This window comes from Ictidomys tridecemlineatus, chromosome 7, assembly GCF_052094955.1.
Source record: "Ictidomys tridecemlineatus isolate mIctTri1 chromosome 7, mIctTri1.hap1, whole genome shotgun sequence".
Lineage (NCBI taxonomy): Eukaryota > Metazoa > Chordata > Mammalia > Rodentia > Sciuridae > Ictidomys > Ictidomys tridecemlineatus.
In genome coordinates, this window is record NC_135483.1 from 129,764,679 (window position 1) to 129,784,779 (window position 20,101).

At 36.8% G+C, this 20,101-nt stretch overlaps 1 protein-coding gene across 2 annotated transcripts in view; it reads right to left on the bottom strand.

Annotated features, from left to right (window-relative positions):
• LOC101960713 (CD302 antigen) overlaps nt 1-20,101 on the bottom strand; it is a 126,372-nt gene that overhangs the window by 98,728 nt on the left and 7,543 nt on the right. For both annotated transcript variants that reach the window (XM_021730549.3, XM_021730443.3), the window contains exons 3-9: nt 17,120-17,290; nt 14,799-14,963; nt 7,679-7,789; nt 6,393-6,533; nt 3,298-3,489; nt 2,249-2,406; nt 787-897 (exon numbers count right to left, since the gene is read on the bottom strand). In XM_021730549.3, the coding sequence (XP_021586224.2) occupies nt 787-897; nt 2,249-2,406; nt 3,298-3,489; nt 6,393-6,533; nt 7,679-7,789; nt 14,799-14,963; nt 17,120-17,290 (1,049 nt within the window). The remainder of the gene's footprint in view (nt 1-786; nt 898-2,248; nt 2,407-3,297; nt 3,490-6,392; nt 6,534-7,678; nt 7,790-14,798; nt 14,964-17,119; nt 17,291-20,101) is intronic.

Below are 20,101 nucleotides of genomic sequence, written 5' to 3' on the forward strand. Positions count from 1 at the left end.
TTTGTCAGAGCTTTACCAATAAAGGCCATCTCTCTATAGGAGAGGGGTAAAACAGAAAAAAAAATTGTTGGTTGGATTATTATTATATTTGAACTCAGGGACACGACATCCCCAGTTCTACTTTGTATTTTATTTAGAGACAGGGTCTCACTGAGTTACTTATCACCTCACTTTTGCTGACGCTGGCTTTGAACTTGCGATTTTCCTGCCTCAGCCTCCAGAGCTGCTGGGATTACAGGCGTGTGCTACCCACCCAGCAGTTGAATCATTTTTTAACAGGAATAATATCAGTAGAAGAAGTAAAGATATCAGTATTTTAAAAAAATTATAGTTATATATAGACAGAATGCCTTTATTTAATTTATTTATTTATTTTTTTACGTGGTACTAAGGCTTGAACCCAGTGCCTCACACATGCTAGGCAGCTGCTCTGACACTCAGCCCCAGCCCAGGATATTAATATGAAGGATAGTAATCAATCACTTTTTATTTTTTTGTGGCATTGGGGATTGAACCCAGTGTCTTGGGCATTCGAGGCAAGCACTCTACCAACTGAGCAATATCCCTAATTGTTTACATTTCTATAGAAACCCCAAAAGAATGTCTTGTTTCATTGTGTGAGAACACCAATATGTTATGACTCCTGTCTTCTGGCTTGCTGTAATGTAAATGAACAGAAGCTACTGTCTCTTCTATTTTGCAAATCCAAATTGTTAAGGTCTCAACTACCATCTCTAACCAAGAAGTTGTAATTCTGCTTAAGCAAAATTAAGGGATTTTACATACCTCATCTGGAGGACACATCTTATCAGATCTTGAGTCATTCATTTTTTGTCCTTTTTTCTTACATATATATTTAAGTTTCTCTTCACATGATTGGACTTTCCAGTAACCTAGCTTTTAAAAACAAAGAGAGAGAGAAATATATTTGCTTGTGAAAGAAATTATTTGCCACACATTTAGAACTGAATCCACAAAGAGAAGGTTTGGTTCTCAGCCTTTTATCTCTCAGCATTGTCTTCTGGTCACAGTGTGGATGAGTTTCATTTTCCTAAAGGCTTGACAATAAAACCACCAAAGGACACTTGGCCTAGAAGTAAAAGTGAGAAGAACTTCTCCACAAACAGTTCCAGCACTCTATTCTTCCTTCCTATGACATGGCTGAAGTCTGTACAAGGTTCAATTTGCGTGGCACATCGGCTAAGTCCCAGACTCAGTTTCCTCAGATACATGAGGATGGTGGTCCAAGAGCTAGTCTTCAAGAATTCTAGAATCAAAAGTTTCTTTCAAGTCTACTTCAGTCTACACTTCAACACTGTCTCTTTCAAGTATGCCACCTAAAATTACTTTTGCCTAACTGAGCAAGTTACTTTGCTTTCTTGAAGTTAGACTTTAACAGATGAGTTGTGCTGAGGACTGGTTTTGAACACCAGAATGCTGTCTAGGTATGCCTTCTGTTCACTTTTGCTAATGCCACCTCACTTCCATTTTTGATACTCTTGTAAAGACATCTTGGATATTCTTTAAAATAGAGTACCAGATGTGACATCTTTCCAAATATATCTTTACTACTAAAACACTTCTGAACAAAGCATTTATTGCTTCCACTTAAGTCTCTCTAGATGGCTGGGTGACACGTCATAATCAATTACACAGTTTTCTGCAGGAAAGTGATATAAACAAAAATGCAGAGCTATGTATATCCTTTCTGAAGTCACAGTCTGTTTTAAGTGGTTAACTAAAGTATGTTCAATAAATATTTAGGCAATCCACAGGAGTAAGATGTTTTTATGAAGAAGTTTAGTCCTTTTAAAATAAAATTATATTAAAATTTTTTTTGAAATTTTACTTAAAATTAAAATATTAAAAAAGTGTTTTTCATGTCATCCTCAAACCAGAATTGATATGAAATTTGTCCTGAACACAAAAAGATGGGACTTTTCAGGTTAAATTGTGGCTACCTGCCAAATATGACACTGATGGCAGAAAGGCTGATAGAGACCCTGATCTGGGAGACAGCGGGTTATTCTGTGCCACTCTGGCACAGAGTCTCTAGATCTGCTTCAGGTCAGAACAGACATTGTCAGAAAGTGGATTGACTGCTTTTATTTACCAAGAAAGATAGTCTATAAACCTCTCACCTTTTATTTTCTTAGCTTAAACACAAATACCATAATCAAAGGAACCTTAATATTATTATTATTACATATAACAGTAAGACGATAAAGACACCACAGAGGTCTCCTACCTTTCCTAAACAGGAAACACAGTTGGGAGTCTTATTGTAGGGTATGTTTGGCTCATTCTCATTCCAGTATGTTAGAGTGACTTCAGTACCATCTGACCACTGAAACAGAGTTGGTCTATTGATGTTCCTAAGTCCCGTCCATATTTCTTCTTTGGCATCTAAAAAAAAAAAAAAAAGTTTTGTTTGGCTTTAATAAACTACATTCTTGAATATGTATATTGCTACTGATTTTTATATTCTGATATAAGTTTTAAGAGCCTTTATGGTACTGTTAAATAGCCTATTAAAATTTCAATGAGGCAGGGCTAGGGTTGTGGATCACTGGTAGAGCAGTCGTCTAGCACGTGCCCTGGTTCGATCCTCAGCACCACATAAAAGTAAGTAAATAAAATAAAGGTATTGTGTTCAACTATAACTAAAAAATTAGATATTTTTTAAAAATTTCAATGAGGCAGGTAGATGAATACAATATCTTTTATTTATTTTTATGTGTTGCTGAGGATTGAGCCCAGTGCCTCACAGTGTGAGGCAAGTGCTCTACCACTGAGCTACAACCCAGCCCTACTAGCTACTATTATTAGAGAATCCTAGGCAGAGGGCATGGTAACAGAAGTCTGTTATAGTTGTGTCTACCAAAAAATTAGCTTCCAAAAAATTACAAAAGTAAAATAATCATCACTTAGATTTTTGGAGGGAATGAAATAGAATTTAGCTTATGAGAAGAGACAGATTATTCAATCAACCTTTTACTGCCAAATTAGTAGCCCCTAGGGCATATGTGACTATATAAACCAAAATGTAATAAAAGTAAATAAAAAGAATAATTCAGTTCCTCAGTTTCCCTAGCTACATTTCAAGCGCTCAAAAGCCATGTTGGCTGGTAGCTAGTGTCTTGGACAGTGCAGACTACAACACAGTTCCATCCAACAGAAAAGCCTGTGGACAGGGTCATTGTAAGCTTTCATTTTCACCAAGAGTCTGAAAGCAGGGATATTTTATAATGTTTAAGCCTCTAAAATAGGGTATTAAAAAAAACAACAACAACTTACTCCTATTATGGAATTTTGTGACAACCACCTCCACATCTGCTAAAGAATGAATGCTGATTAGGTCACTACTGAAGGCTTTGCATTTCTTATGTGCCTCATCCCAGGAACCAGTTTCATTTACCAGCAGATAGCAAAATCCATTATTTGGCAGCCAGCCTTCTTCACAGCGGGTATGTGAATATGTCCAAACATCTGGGAGAAAAGCAGCAATTTATATTCCAGGAAAGCTATATCTATTTTGAATCAACAACATTACACAATTTTCTGTTTTGAATCATGAGGCTTCTGGAAAATTGGGCAATGTGATGACAGATCCTTGAGTAATATGAATTTATGTTGTACCTAATATATACCTAGTGTCATAAGAATTCCTGCAGGGATTCAGATAATGAATCATTATTACCATTACATGATGTGACTGTAATGTGACAGAAATATGCTGTGTGGCTGGGGATAGATTATTTAAGGGTATAGACACAATCAAGGGAGATATTGCCCTTGGTCCTAAAAGATAGAAGAAAGATGTAGGTTAAGCCAGTTGCTTGAATCTTTTTCTGGTTCTGGGATTTGTTAGGTTCCCTTCAGTCTCTGCTGTTGTAAAGATTAGCATGAGCTCAAGCCTTCTTTTCTTGTATGGCCAGCTTAGTAAGGGAATATGCATTAAAGCTCACTTTTGACCAAAGGACAGGCAGAGATTTCAGGAACAGAATGAGACATGTGCTCACTTCACACCCAAGAGACAGTAGCAATGGAAGGAAAGAGCAAATGACATCTCTGGACCTCTTCTTTCCTCCCTCTGCTAGACCAATGGTCCTTAGAACGCAATTCTTTGTTTTGCCCATGCTAAAACTCACAAGTAAAGGTCTAGTCTTTCTGGAGAAAAAGAGTCAGGTATAAAGCCATACAAAATACTTCTATCCTTGTTAACAAAACTAGAAAGTAGCTGGTTACTCAGACTTCACCTTCCACTTGGAAGGTTTACTGCAAGAAAACACAGCATCTTAAGAGATTTGTTTTTTACTAAAGGATAAAAATTCAGGTTCAACTAGCCTCTCATAATTACAAGATAACTCAATTAACTTTAAGGTTCTCAATAGCGTTCATTTATTACTACTGTGTTTTACAGTTACTATAAAAGAACAGATGGAAAAATCACACATAATTGAACTTAAAACAATCATTTTCATATTCTAGTCTTTGTCTCTATGAATACATATTTTTACAAGATTAAAATGATAAGTAGGCATATCATTTTGTTCTGCTTTTTCTATTTCCTGCTGGCACAGTTATAATGAATGCATATTATTCAATCATGTGAAAACATCATGATTTACTTAATAATTGCTACTTTGAGATATTTACTTAATCTAACATCAGTTGCTCTAGCTTATTTTCATTTGTGCTGGCTTCTCTATTATGCTTTTTGTTGTATGGATTATATTTGGCTTATATTAACTCAGAAGATAAATATTCATTCCTCTTATTATCTTAAAACATTTCCCTATATTCTTTATTTCTTTTTTGGTACTGGGGATTGAACTCAGGGGCACTCTACCACTGAGACATATTCCCAGCCCTATTTTGTATTTTATTTAGAGAACAGGGTCTCACTGAGTTGCTCAGCACCTTGCCATTGCTGAGTCTGGCTTTAAACTCAAGATTCTCCTGTCTCAGTCTCCTGAGCCTCTGGGATTACAGGTATGCTTGCCACCACACCCAGCTGGGATATTCTTGATAGGAAGTGTATTTTTTTCTCTCAAAAAAAAATAGCTCAATGCTCCTTTTTGGATGACAAGAAATTCGATTGTTTTTTTCCCTTCCCACATAATTCCTTAAAGTAGGACACTTAAAAATGCCCTTTTCCCCCTCCCAGTTTTGAATCTGAGTTTTTCTCATTCAGTGAAGAATTAATCAAATTTCAGGTATATGCTGGGCCTGGTGCTCAACAATCCAAGGTACTCTTCTTTATTCTTGTAAATACTCCTCAAACCTCCATTCCTCAAAAACTTCAGCTGGTCTCCTCTTTCCTCACACTTCCCTGAACAATTCCATCGTTGTAGATACTTTGTCCTGCACTTCTCATTTTACTGGGTTCTTTCAATTCAAAGACCCAAAGAACAAGCCCAGCATAGAAAGATAGAGGAGGTCTGGGTGTTGTGGGGCAGGGGCTGGGAGAGCCTGGGGGTATCCTGTGTCCACAGGTCTTGATTTTTCACAGAGGCATGCAATATATAAGGCCTGTCCTCATAGCAGTGGCTCTCAGACTTGAGCATGCAGGGTCACCTGGAGGGCTTCTTAAAACACAGATTCCTAGGGGCTGGGGTTATGGCTCAGTGGTAGAGTGCTTGCCTAGCATGGGTGAGGGCCAGGGTTCAATCCTCAACACCACATAAAGATAAATAAATAAAGATATTGTGTCCAACTAAAACTAAAAAATATTTAAAAACAAAACAAAACAAAAACATAGATTCCTAGACCCCATGCCTACAGTTTCTGATTCAGTAAATCTGGGTAAACCCTGGCAATCTGTATTTCTAATGGCACAGGTGATGCCATTGTGCTTGCTCTGGGCACCACATTTGAGAACTACTGTTCTAGAGGAACAAGAGTGATCCGTGAGCAGAAATACATTTCCTATCAAGAATATCCCAGCTGGGTGTGGTGGCAAGCATACCTGTAATCCCAGAGGCTCAGGAGACTGAGACAGGAGAATCTTGAGTTTAAAGCCAGACTCAGCAACGGCAAGGGGCTGAGCAACTCAGTGAGACCCTGTTCTCTAAATAAAATGCAAAACAGGGCTGGGAATATGTCTCAGTGGTAGAGTGCCCCTGAGTTCAATCCCCAGTACCAAAAAAGAAAAATAAATACCTCTGCCATCTAATGGGCATATACATATTTTTACTTGATATTCTTCATTGCCTCAACTTCAGATTTTTTCATATGCAGTTGGTAATATCTAATGATAGGGTCAAAAATTAAATACTTTCCTATATTGGCAGTATCAGATGAAGGGAAGGTGGAGATAAGTATCTCAGATGGATTTCACTTGACCTCACAGCTTTAAGATTTATTTGTAAAGCAACTGAGGAAGATACCTGTTATCTCCACAGTATTATTTAATGGTTTCTTGCAGACGTATGATAGTTGAGCTTCACAGGAAATACTCTGCCACAGACCAGACTCGGCATCCATTCCGGCACAGCTTGATCCACCTATTATTTGTGCCTTTGGCATATCTTAAAAAGTAGGATTTTCAAAGAGTTAGAAGAACAAGGTTAGAATCGGGGTGGTGGTTAGAAAAAATATTTCACATTACATTTTCTGCCTTTATGAGAACTCATCATTTAGTTAAAATTTTAATTAAATTGAATTGTATAAAATGGATATTAATGTATACAACTTTTCTTTCTTTTAAAATACAAGTGGGGGGTGGATATTCTAATATATTATAGCTAATTTAAAACACAAAAATAAAAACCAAACTTGTCCCTAAGAATAAAAATTTTTGCCATATATCTTGTGGCTGGTAATCTCTAATAAATGTTTATTGCTGATCTATATTTATTATATAATGAAAATATTAATCTATGATTTTGTAATGCCTTTAAGACCTTAAATTAAAAATTTAAAAAAATAAATTAAGGATTGGGTGTAACTCAATGATAGAATGCTTGCTTAGCATATGCAAGACCCTAGGTTTGATTATTAGTGCCACCACCATAAAAAAAAAAAAATATATATATATATATTATTTAAAAAGATTAAATTATACTTAAAGATTCTATTTACTGAGACAATAGGTTGTTAATTCATTAGAAATCAGAAAATTTAGTTAACTAAAGTGACACTTAAGTACTTAACCCATTTTCCTTATATATGAACAGAATATTTTGTACTGAAATTAATGTTAACTTTTAGGTTTTTCACTTGTCATATTTTATTTTTAAAAAGGTACCTCATTCTTTCTTTTGGGGAAAAAGATATTTTTGGCTAAACAGGGTTTTAATCATTATAAAATTTTCCTTGTGTTATTTATTTGTGTAATAAAATATAGCCATTATGCTATTAGTACTTGGGTGCCAGAATGGGGAGACCCCAAGGATTTGAAATATAAGGAAATATTTCTGCATTAGAGTTAAGTTGTAGATGGACATAACATGGGCAAGTCATGGACATGTCAAGACCCCTAAGGGATCCAGAATGGTTCCTGGCCAAGTGGTGTGCTCATTCTACTCTGGTTTAGGGAAAAAAAATTCTGAGAAGTAATCACAAGATTTATCAGTTCTTGAAACTTTTAAAAGATCTCAGAGAGTGAGAAGCCCTTGTTTTCTGAAGCTTTTGCTCTGTATGCAAAATGGGTGGGGGAAGAACAATTAATTACCTGAGTCCCAGTTGAGAAAGCTTAATGGCTTGTGATCTGACCATTCCCAGCCTCTAGCTGAGTACAGCTGATTTAATCCAATCCAGAACATTCTAGCAATGCCTTCTTGTCCTGTAAAAATTATATAATTTTAAAAAGTGACAAAATTATCTGGGTTATTATTCTCCAACTCAGATTAGATTTCAATAAATAGCAAACCTCCTGAAGGCCTTGATTGTATCAGTAATCCAGGTAGGAGAATGTCTAGGCAACAAAGATGAGTGATGTTGATAGACAACAGAGCCTCAGACCGTGGAAAAGGTCAAGGGTTGGTAAGTTCCTCAATTCTGCTTCCTGTTATCTTGTCCAATACCATTTCTTCTAAGGTAAAAACAGACTCTTAGAGTAGCTGTTTCACAGTCTATTTTTAACTCTCTTGTACTGATTTAGAATACTTATCAAAAGCAGTTTTTCATGTATATCTAGGTTTTGAAGATCTGATTTCATTCTAGATTGATAGTGTGATTCAGTAGGTACATATTATTTTCCAGCTATTATTGCCCTTATAAAAATTTTAATCTAAAAGAAGGAAACATGCAAATCCTCCACATGGTGAACCATTTTGGAGTGGGTCAGAAATATGTATAGGAGGTATTTCATAGGGTATCGAGTATATGGCTCTGGAGTCCAAGAGAACATTTAGGCTAGAGAAACAGAAGACACACACACACACACACACACACACACACACACACACACACCTATGTGTGCACAAGAGTGGACATACATTATTCATATTTATTATTTGGCAACCAGATCACATACACATAAGCATATGTAAGGGCTGCCCACACTGGCATGCAAAGACTGTGAAGATTTAATCTAATATAAAATTTTCCCTATTAATAAATGCAATGGATTTTCCAACATTCCTCGGAGGTTCTGGAAACTGACATATTTCTGGTACTCCACACTGAATCACAACCCTGGTATTCTGAATTCCTTTCATTGGTTTCCACTAGGGACAGTATGGAGGACAAATCCTTCCTATTCATCCCAAATTCAATTCCATGCTTTCCACGAAGTCTGTTCCAATATCCTCCAGCAGGAAGCAGTCGCTCCCTCTGAACATGCCTCTCACTTATCTGCATATGGCAAGTACACATTTACATCATGGGATTTTGTGACACAGATGTGCTCCTGATCTGCTTCAATATAGTGTACTCTTGGTGATCTGTACTTCACTGGAATGAGGATTTTAAAAATGTGATAGTGTTGGCAAACACAAATGTTCTTAAAGTGTCTATTGCTCTGTGCATGACAATGAGAAATGGATAAATTCTAAAAGTACTGGTAGGGTAATTATAAAGAATAGAGATTTATTATATGGCTTGGACAATCTGGAGCTAGAGTTTTTATTCCACACACAGTCCAGATAAGACATTGATCAACTTGAGACTGTACCTACCCCGACCTTTGCCATTTAAAGACAGACTGCTAGCATAAAATCCCATACCTAAATCAAATGGATGTCCATTAAAGTAGGTATTTTTTTCTCTTTTTTTGTAATATTTATTTTTTAGTTGTAGATGGACACAATACCTTTATTTTATTTATTTTTTTATGTGGTGCTGAGAATTGAACCCAGGGCCTCGCACGTGCTAGGTGAGTGCTCTACTGCTGAGCCACAACCCCAGACCTTTAATTTGTTTTTAATTGACATATAATAATTGTACATATTTTGTGTGTGTGTGTGTGTGTGTGTGTGTGTGTGTGTTACCGGAATTGAACCTGGGGCAATCTACCACTGAGCTACATTCTCCAGCCTTTTTATTTATTCATATATTTATTTTATTTTTGAGACAGAGTCTACTTAATTTGCTGAGGTTGGCCTCAAACTTGCAAGCTTTAGCCTCTCAAGTCACTGCGATTTCAGGTGTGTGCCAACATGCCAGGCTCAATGTGATATTTTGATGCATGTACATATCATGTAAATATACCATCAGGGTAGTTAGCATAATCATAACCTTAAACATTTATCTTTTCCTGTGATAAGAACATTCCAAATCCTCTCTACCTATTATTTATTTATTTTTAGTTGTAGACGGACATAATACCTTTGTTTGTTTTCTATTTTTATATGGTGCTGGGGATTGAACTCAGTGCCTCATGCATGCTAGACAAGCGCTTGAGGAGAAGGCTGAAAGGCTGTGGAGTTATCTGAGCCACAACCCCAGACCCCTCTACCTAGTTGGATATATTCAATACACAGTTGTCAACTTCAGTCACCCTACTGTGCAACAGAACACCAGAACTTATCTCTCTTAACTGTAACTTTGAACCCATTGATCAATCTTTGCATCCCCCATCTCCCTACCTCCCCAATGCTCTCTTAGCCTTTGGTAATCACTAGTCTACTCTTTATTTCTATGAGAGACTCTTTTAGAGTGCACATACAAGTGAGAGCATGTGGTATTTGGCTTTCTGTGGCTGACTTACTACACTTAACAAAATGTCCTACAGGCTCATTCACAGTGTCATAAATGACAGGACTCCATCCTTTTGATGACTGAATAGTATTTCATTGTGTATATGTAACACATTTCCTTTATCCATTTCATCCATTGATAGACATGTAGGTTGATTCCATGTCTTGGCTACTGTGAACAGTGCTGTGATCAGCACAGGGGAGCAGATCTCTCTGTGGCATACTGATATCGTTTCCTTTGGCTATCTACTCAGCAGTGGGATTGCTAGAGAGTTCTATTTTTTAATATTTTCAGGTACCTCCAAGCCTTTTACCATAATGACTATGCTAATTTACATCCTTAATAGTGTATTCTCCTTTCTCTACATCCTCACCAGCATTTGTCCTTCTTTGTCTTTTTGATAATAGCCATTGTAACAGATGTGAGGTCATATCTCACTGTGGTTTTGATTTGCATTTCCCTGATGGCTAGTGATGTTGAGCATTTATATATGTCTTTTGGCTATCTGTATGTCATTTGTGGATGACTATTTTGCTTTTTTTTTTGGTGACAGGGTGTTGCTAAGCTGCTTAGGACTTTGCTAAGTTGTGGAGGCTAGTTTTGAACTCATGATCCTCTGCCTCAGCCTCCCAAATTGCTGGGATTACAGGCATGCACTACCATGCTTGGCTCTATTTAGGTCTTAGTCCATTTTTTCTTCATTCCAGGGATTAAAACCAGGGGCATTTAACCAGTGAGCCACATCCCAGGCATTTAAAATTTCTTATTTTAAGACAGGGTCTCACTAAGTTGCTTAGGACCTCACTAAGTTGCTGAGGCTGGCAGTGAACTCATGATCCTCCTGCCTCAGTCTCCTGAGCCGCTGGGATTGTAAGCATGTGCCACTGTACCTGTCCTTTACCCCATTTTAATCAATTATTGGGTTTTTTGTTTGTTTTGGCTATTGAGTTGTTTAAACTCCTTATAAGTTATGGATACTAACCCTTTATGAGATATATAGTTTGCAAATAGGTGGGAGGCCACCTCTGAGCTATTAGCATAGCCTCTACTCAGCCTTGAAGCCAAGGAGATTTTGGTCTGGCATTGTAAGTCATTTTGTGGCTTATTACCCAAAGCACTGCGACCTCAGTCTTCACTAGGCTATAGAGGTTGCTTTGTAGCTCCAGAGTTGGGTGTTACCCATTGGACTTGAACAGCCCACCCCCTGCCTTATTTGGTGAAGAATATTCTATGGAAAAGCCTTTGTATATCCCTCATATCAAAATAAAAAACACAGGCTCACTCTCTCTCCTTCCAGTGTGGAAGCAGGACACTCAAGGTCGCAGAGCTGTCCTGCCTTTGATCTCTCAAAATTATTTCTGTGTCATGTGATTTTTTGCAATATTTTGCAGCCAACTCACTACATGCAGGAGAACACAGTTTATCTTGCCTGTGCAAGATGCAGGCGAGAAAAATTTTTTCTCTCAATCTGTACATTATGAGGTGGTTATTTCTTAACTGTTCCAAAGACCCCTATTCAGACCTGAGTACACTTCTATTCCTTTTCCCACAATGAGAGACTGGCCTGATAATAGTCATGTGTCTGAAAAGAGCCAAAAAACCTCTTATAATGCATCAGAAAAAGCTACAACCAGCAGGGGTCCTAATCTAGAAGTGTCCTAGCATTGGGGCACTGGTCAAAGTAGTGTAAGGTGAATAACCCCTGGGGTAGAGGCAAATTAGGAAGAATGGAAGTGTGCTGTTCCTGCTCTGGGGATTCTTGGGTTCTCTTATGTAGTAGCATAAATAAGTTGGTTGCAGGTCCTGGCAAGGCCAGAGATATGGAAAATCTGAATCCCAGCAAAATCTGATGAGCACAAAGAAACCAAATATATTATCCCTGGAGAATGTGTATTCATAAAATAAAATCAAAACAAAATTAAGTCGAAAAGAAAAGTCTTTTAGACTGCATGAGACTTAACTTCAATGGGGGTGCTTCTGCATTTTTTTCTGGCAGTTGATTGCCTAGTCTCACCCCACCATTATCTACCAAAGTCAAAAGTTGTTTGGGAACAACATACTCCATTATATATGCTCTGCATAGCAACAACTCTTATCTCCCCAAGTAGATCAAGCACTTTGGTTACGGAATCTCTGATTCACATTTGTTGGCCTCATTACTTCTAGTTCAAACGACTGTGTGCAATAAAGGGATTCTTTTTTAAAGCTTATTTTTATCAGTGTATTAAAATTACACATATTAGTGGGATTCATTAGGCCATATTCCTACAAGCACATTACATAATTTGATCAATCTCATTCTCCAGAACCTTTCCTTTTCCTCCCTTCTTCCCTATAAAGGGATTCTATTTTTTTAATATTTACTTTTTTTTTTAGTTGTTGTTGGACACCAATACCTTTATTTTATTTGTTTATTTTTATGTGGTACTTAGGATTGAACTCAGGCCCTCGCATGTGCTGGTGAGCACTTTACCACTGAGCCAAAACCCCAGCCCTAAAGGGATTCTTGGTAGAAACTACTTTGGATGCTTGAGTTTTAGATGTTAAAGTCCAGCTTTCTCCAGGGTCTTGGGGAAACCAGCAATTATAATTAGTCTTATTGATATGCTATTTAGCTCTCATGCTAGAAGAGGAGCTTGGAACATTAGAAACAGATAAACTTATAAATTTACTGATATCCATAAACTACGGGGAGTAACTGCTGGGTTGGGGGACATTAAGGTTCTTCACAGAACTTACTGCACTTCTGTGCAAGTTAGCAAAGAAACATGATGCATAAAGACTCAACACAACATTCCTTGTTCCAACTGCATCATCAGACGTTTGGTAGGATGGTGAGAGTCACTCTTTATACTTTCTTCCTTCACTTGAAGTCATTACTTTCCCAAAGTCAATATTCTAGAAGGCTTAACTTTAGTGGCCCTTTTGATTCTCAATGATATTTTTTGTAAGGCTTTAGTGAAGTCTGTAATAGAATTCCACTGCCAAACACTGACTGATTAGGCTTATTTGACAGATTTTTATTCTAAAGTTCTGATTATTCAACTCCCAGACAATAAAAGAAAAGGATAAAGTTCTAAGTAAGAAAGGAGGTCCGGATAAAGCTTTAGGCAAAAAGCATGAAAAAAGACTAGTGGACTTTCAATGATAAAAAAAATAAAGATATATATATGGAGTAAGTATTATAGTAAAAAAACTAAGGGCTCTGTTGGCTCCGTATGTTGACATTCAAATCCTAATTCTGATATTTCTTAGCTATGTGATATTGGGTATGTTTTTTCTAAATATCAATTTCCTGATCTGGTGATAAAGATACTTGCTGGGGTGTACTGATAATTAACTTCTTTGGAGACAAGCCTGGTTCATTGCTAGCATTTATTTAAATATTTATATTCATTATAACACAGGGATAGGATTCACCTGAAATACTTAGTAAATAGATATTTGTTTATTATATGCCAGTAAGGCTTATAGTTTTGTGCCAAAGTAAAACAATAACCTACCTCTGCTTACAAAGAACTTACAGTCTTCTAAAAGGTGAACACCTAATACAATTTGTTTTCAAGTCAGACTATTCAAATTTAGGTTGTGCTATGTATTTGTAAGTGAAATTGAACAAAATACACTTCCTTTATGATCCTCACATTCCTCATCTGCAAAATGAGCATAGTAATAATACTAGCCTCTTAGGGCTCCTATACAGCATTAAATGAGATAATGTCTGAAAACAATTTAGTAATATGTGCTAGAACATTGTTATCATATGTTATCACTATTTTTTCATTCAGAGAATAAATTATTAAGACTGAGAAACTTAGATTTCTTCTGATTTAAAAAATAATGTAAAAATTTCTGTGTATTAGCTTTTTTTCCCCCAAGAGTATGATGGGAAAATTTACAGAATCTTACTGGATACATAAAAGAAGACCTAAAGAGAAAAGAAATGCCATTTTTATAAATGAGAAGACTTCATGTAGAAGCAGACTAATCCTAGTTAATCTGATTCAACACAATTCCAATGAAAATCTTCATAGGGTTTTCACTGAAATTAACAAGGTGTTCCTGAAATTCATATGAAAGAATAAATGATCTCTTTTAGTTTTCTGTTCTTATCTATATAATTTAAATTTTCATAATTAAAAATTTAAAAATTACCACTACCATCCTATAAACAAAACAAAATTCTATCCATTCTATACATCTGTGTTATATCCACTTTAAGATTTCTTAAAACTCTCTTTGTTTCTCCTTGAGGACTGTAATTTCTCCACTTGAATGTGAGGATTTTTTACTGAGGCCAGATAGTAGGATCCAACCATCTGCTTACCTTCCTTAAATTTTCTACTTTTCAGTGTTCAAAGAGCTTATTGTTCACTTTTTCAAATAAAAAAAGGTTAGGTTAAGGTAGCAGTTTAATCTTCCACCCTGTTTTCTAAGCATCAATGTCTCTTTAGTCTCCATCTCAACATGCATTCTCAATACATGGAATATGTTTACATTCAGTAGTTTGGCAACTTCAGTGTTGAAGTTTAAATCCCAAAAGAAGACAGAAAAGATACACACAAAACAACACACCTGGATATGAAAGTAGAAGGAGGAAGTGTCTTCACAATTTCAACAATTTTTCTCTGTGACATGCAAGTCAAACCTACCTTGGAGGTAAGTTAATTCAGCTGCACTGCTGATGCTCAGTAAGTCAGTTCCTTGACTCTGACACGAAATGTAAGCTTCTTTCCAAGAAAGAGTTGCCTGATTATTAAACTGGTAGCAACTTCCAATCTGCTCATTCTTTTGCCAATTACCTTCACAGCCATTTTCTGTTAATAAAAGATTACTTAGTGACTATAAAGTAAAGGCATAACATTTTCTATTGCTTACAATACTGCAATTCACTTTGCTTACTCTTAGAATGTGCCAAAGTAGAGACTGCCATTGCTTGTTTAGACCATATTTTGATTTTTTGGTATAATGAAATTGAAGTCAGAGGACAGCAAATATTCAGGTTGATGAAAGCTGCCATTGTCCTTTTGTCCCCTATCAGCTACAATGCCATGTTTTCACCTGCGCTCCTGCTTGTCCTGTGCTTGAAGGTGGGAGTCTCAACGTGTACAGGTGTGGAATGCTCAGCTAATGGAAAACAAGCTCACTGGAACATGGTGGGAGATGGTAGAGGGTTTGCTTACGACCTATAGAGAAACCACTGAGTGTTCAAGTGTATACACAGACATGCCGTTTAAATGGCTAAGATATGGAACACAGTCCATAAATATAGACTCTTATTTTGGAAACTAAGTCCAAGATTGTTCTTAATATTTTAGCAGATGGTTGAATATATGATATAATTAATATTATGTGATTCACTATATATGAAATAATTAATATTATGTAATTTGTTATATATGAAATATTTAATATAATTCACTTTATATATGCACATTTATATTACATACATAGGTATAGAAATATGTATGTGCTTTTTTAAATATACATCATATATTCTTTAGTAAATATATAAAGTAGGGGCTTGGGCTGTAGCTCAGTGGTAAAGTGCTTGCCTAGCATGTATGAGGCATTGGGTTCGATCCTCAGCACCACATAAAAATAAATAAAGATACTGTGTGTTCATCTACAAATAAATAAATATTTTAAAAAATATATAAAGTAATGTATATTTTCAGACAAAGAAACTTCAAGCTGTTTCCTGGATGAATATATAGGTGTTGAGACAACTTAGAGTCTCTCATGTGCTCCCAACAAGAGGAGAAAAAACAGTGTAGGCTGTGTGATGTGTATCCCAGGCTCCACTTGGGGGGCTTTCCAAAAGGCTTCCCATATTATACATCAGATGGCAGCCTCGTGCACCTATGTGCTGAAAAGGCCCTTGAGATCCTCTTGTTGATGCCCTCATTTCAGAGGGAAACAAAGACCTACAGATGTTTGTGGCAGAGCTACAATCAAAGCACCAATCCCTTTTGTTGCTCTTTGAATGGCACACTTTGCCTCCTCAGACACTTTCCTATGACCTCCACAGCAACAAAGGTTGTGACATTTGGTGAAAACAAAATAGGAAAAATTTGTAAGAACATTGTCTAAAGGTTCATTATTGCCACTGAAGCCCTCTGATTGTAAATCCAGAACCTGCTGCCAGTTGGATGGCAGTGTGTTTGCCGTGCAATACCACCTCTGTGGTTTAGCAATCCTTGGGGTTAAGAAAACTCACAGTATTACTTCTTTCATAAAAAGTAGCTCTGGGAGGCATATAAATTCAATAACAACCCCTCTCACCCGTGGGACCCATCAGGCTAAGGCACTGAGACACATCCCAGGCAAGGCATCAAATAGAGTGGGGTGTATATGCTGGAAAATGAGGATTAGGAATTCAGGATTGGGAATCCTAGATTCTCCACCACATGAATGTGGTCTGACCCTGACAGGCCCTTCCTTCAGCCTGGGCTTGCTGCCTCTCACCTGAGAAACAGGGGTTTGCACTAGATAACCTCTAAGCTACCTTTAACATCTGAAATTCCTTCCCCAAACTATGGTGAGAACTAAATAAAATAGTTACATGGTTGGCCACACTCTGCTTGTTATCAATTACAACTGGAGCAAATATTGGATTTTTATATTTCAGTATATTCTTAGTGTTGAAACACCTGGGCCTTGATCTAAGTAAGTAATTCTCAAAGTGTGATTCACAGGTCAAATCATCAGCATTTACTGGGAACTTGGAAACTATGCTCCACTGCTCTGGTATTTTTCACTTTATAAGCTGTCTTGGCTCTCTTCTTGACCTGCTTCCGAAAGTAAATTCAAAGCTACATTTTACTACTCTTTTTTTCTTACAAATATACACTCCTTATCTAGGATAATATTTGTTGCACTTTTGAGTCATCTTGACATCTTGCTTCTCCTTTTTACCTCATATAAATGGCACTCTTCTTTCCATTCATGAAGTTCACCAGCCCACACATACCTGGTATTAAGCAGATGCCCCACTTTTGGTCATAGTTATACTGTAAAGTGGTGGCACACCATGGTCCATTGTGGTCATCATCAAGAATGCAGTCATGATGCCATGTCCCATCAATTAGGAATGGAAATTCACAAGGTCTTCCGTAGGAATTCCCATCTCTGGTATATACCTCTGTGGGTTGGGGAGGAAGTTGAGGAAAGGAGAATTGAAACCTGGATAATCACTTTTGGTTAGCTAATACCTACAATTGTTTCTAAAGAAATGGCTGTTTTCATTTATGGGAATACAATATCTGAATGGGGTTCACAGAGAAGAAAGAGCATGATGCTGACTGTTCACGTTTAGTCTTGAAGACTGGGGTCCCCTCTGTGACTGTGGGCAAGTTTAGTTTCTGCATTTACAAATGCAGAATTTGGTAAAATAATCTGTGTAAGGATTCTTTTGTGTGACAAAGCACTAAAAGATCCTGGCTTAAGGGTTACTCTACTATGGGTGGCAGAGTACTTTATCAAAAGTGTACCATGACTGAGATACAATTCACCTCCATTTTTTTCATTTTTTTTTTACTTAAGTGTAAATATCTTAGCAGAAAAATATCTTAGCATCATAGAGGGTGTGTATGGACTTTTGAAATACTTATGAAGTTAGATGGACAAACAGCCCACTGCTTGATAGAATTGAGACTGTGGTTCTCAGGAAATAAAGGAAGAACGGCTGGGTTCCTGAGTAGATTCTTGGGGAAGAGCAAGGCACAGTAACTTATGTTAAAAAAGAAAGAAGAACTGCTTTAATAGGGAAGTCATGAGACCAACTGGTGGCCAACAAGGTAGCAGATCTAGCTTAATATTTTAATAATTTTTCCCTAATACTCAGAGAAGTACTGAAAAAATTATTTCAACCACAAATATGCCTGGAAATGCTACAGGAAGTGCTTAATGCTTAGGTCAATAATATTTCTCTTGAAAAAGTATTTCTATAGGACACCTAACCCTGTATCTATTTCTGTTACCTTTTTCTATATTCTCAATTTGTTTAAAACCCTGTTCATTAACAGATTGAATAAAGACTATTAAATAAAGCATAATCATCAAATCTCAAGCTATTAGGGTCCCTTGAAATGTCTCACAGATTTGCTTAAAAGTGTGCTTAAGATGGTATTTGATTCTACATCCCTTATCATCCTCAAGTGTTCTATCATTCTCAAGTGTTCATCTGACTAAAGTGTGAAACTTTTTAAATTTGGAATGTATTAAGCAGCATTATAATAAAAGTACTAGGCATTTTTCTTTGCAAAAAAATATTTTAAGGATCATTGTTTTGTTTTCCTATGTCACATAAATGGCTTTGAATTGGTTCCTTCTGTTAAAGAGTATGTTGACCTTATGTTTTATAAGGATTCTGCTTATTATATGGTTTGTTTCTGACCACACCAAAAACTCCCAGGATTGCATGACTCGTTTCCCTTTCTATTATAATACCCAGAGTACAGTTCCCCAACACCATGACTATGACTTGTAGGAGCATATGGGTTTTTTTTTTTCTCTAAAACCTTTATATCTGTCACACAAAATTCTTTCATATACATTTAAATAAAGATCATTTCTTTAAATGCTCTTTACCATAAGCCCGAGAGATCAGTATGTAATACTATGCTTTTTTGTGAAACCCCATTTTTGTGGAATAGTTAAGTAAAATGTCCAATCACTCAGCTGTGAGCAATGGGGATGAGACTGGGCTCTCTGATGAGAGAGACATACAAGCAAAACTTTGATACCAATGGTTGTCCTCTCAGGTTTCAAGTCACATAGTATAGCTCAAAGCTTATACTTCATTAAAAAGCTCCAAGTCACGAGCTGGGATTGTGGCTCAGAGGTAGAAATAAAGAAAGAAAATAAAGGTATTATGTCTATATACAACTAAAAAAAGAAATTAAAAAAGGGCTCCCAGTCACTAAATGCTTTGGAGAAGCAAACCACCACCACCAAGGCAGTTAAAGGATGCTCACTGAGAGTTTGATTTCCACACGTTTTGCTATGGCGGGAACTCTTGAATCCATGGGGTTTCTTAGCAAGACAGGCTTTCCTGAGAAGAGTCTTCTCTGAATGTGTGACTTTAGGGTGATAGCATCCTTAAGACAATAGCTTATTGTTTAAGAGTCACAAATTTGTAAGATGAGGTGTTTACATGGAAAACAAATTTCTTCAGTAATGTAAGATAAAATAGCTTCAATGGTTAAAGAGGTTGGCAGGCTTCTAACAGTTGCTCAAAAGCTCAGATAGTTCGCACAGTTCTACATCTAATTCTCCACCAAAAGTCCATTCTTTGGAATGATAGCTTGTGATGTAAATTCATATCTAAGTGCTAGTCAAAAGCAGTTTACTCAAAAATTTTATACCACTAAAACTTCCTCTGATATGAACATAACTCAAACAGGATAGGGGTTGAAGGAAGAGGCAACCTAAGACACATTATAAATAATCTTAATATATTACAAGCAAAAATCTTTTTAGACTGCAAAAGCTAAGAGAGAAATAAACACACTATATTTGGGAAATGGAATCCTGTTTTGCTTTTGGTACTGGGGATTGAACCCAGGGGCACTTCACCATTGAGCTACACTCCCCAGCCCCCTTTTAAAATGGTTTTTATTTTGAGACAGGGTCTCACTAAGTTGCTTAGGGCTAAGTTGCTGAGGTTGGCCTTGAACTTGTGATTCTCCTGTCTAGGCCTCCAGAGTCACTAGGGTTACAGCTGATAATTGCTTTAAGTTTAAGTAACCACTTTTAAGTTTAGGAGGAATCTGGCTAGCAGAAACAGATTTGTTCAACTACTCAAAGGCTGGGGATTGAAGTGAAGGAAAACCCCAATCTCTAAGTCTGTATTATTTCTCCATTAATAGTGGAACCAGACATTCTCAGAATATCTAGATCCTCACCAGAAAACAGAAAGAGGGGAACTCAGCTGCTATCCTGAGTCTGTGGC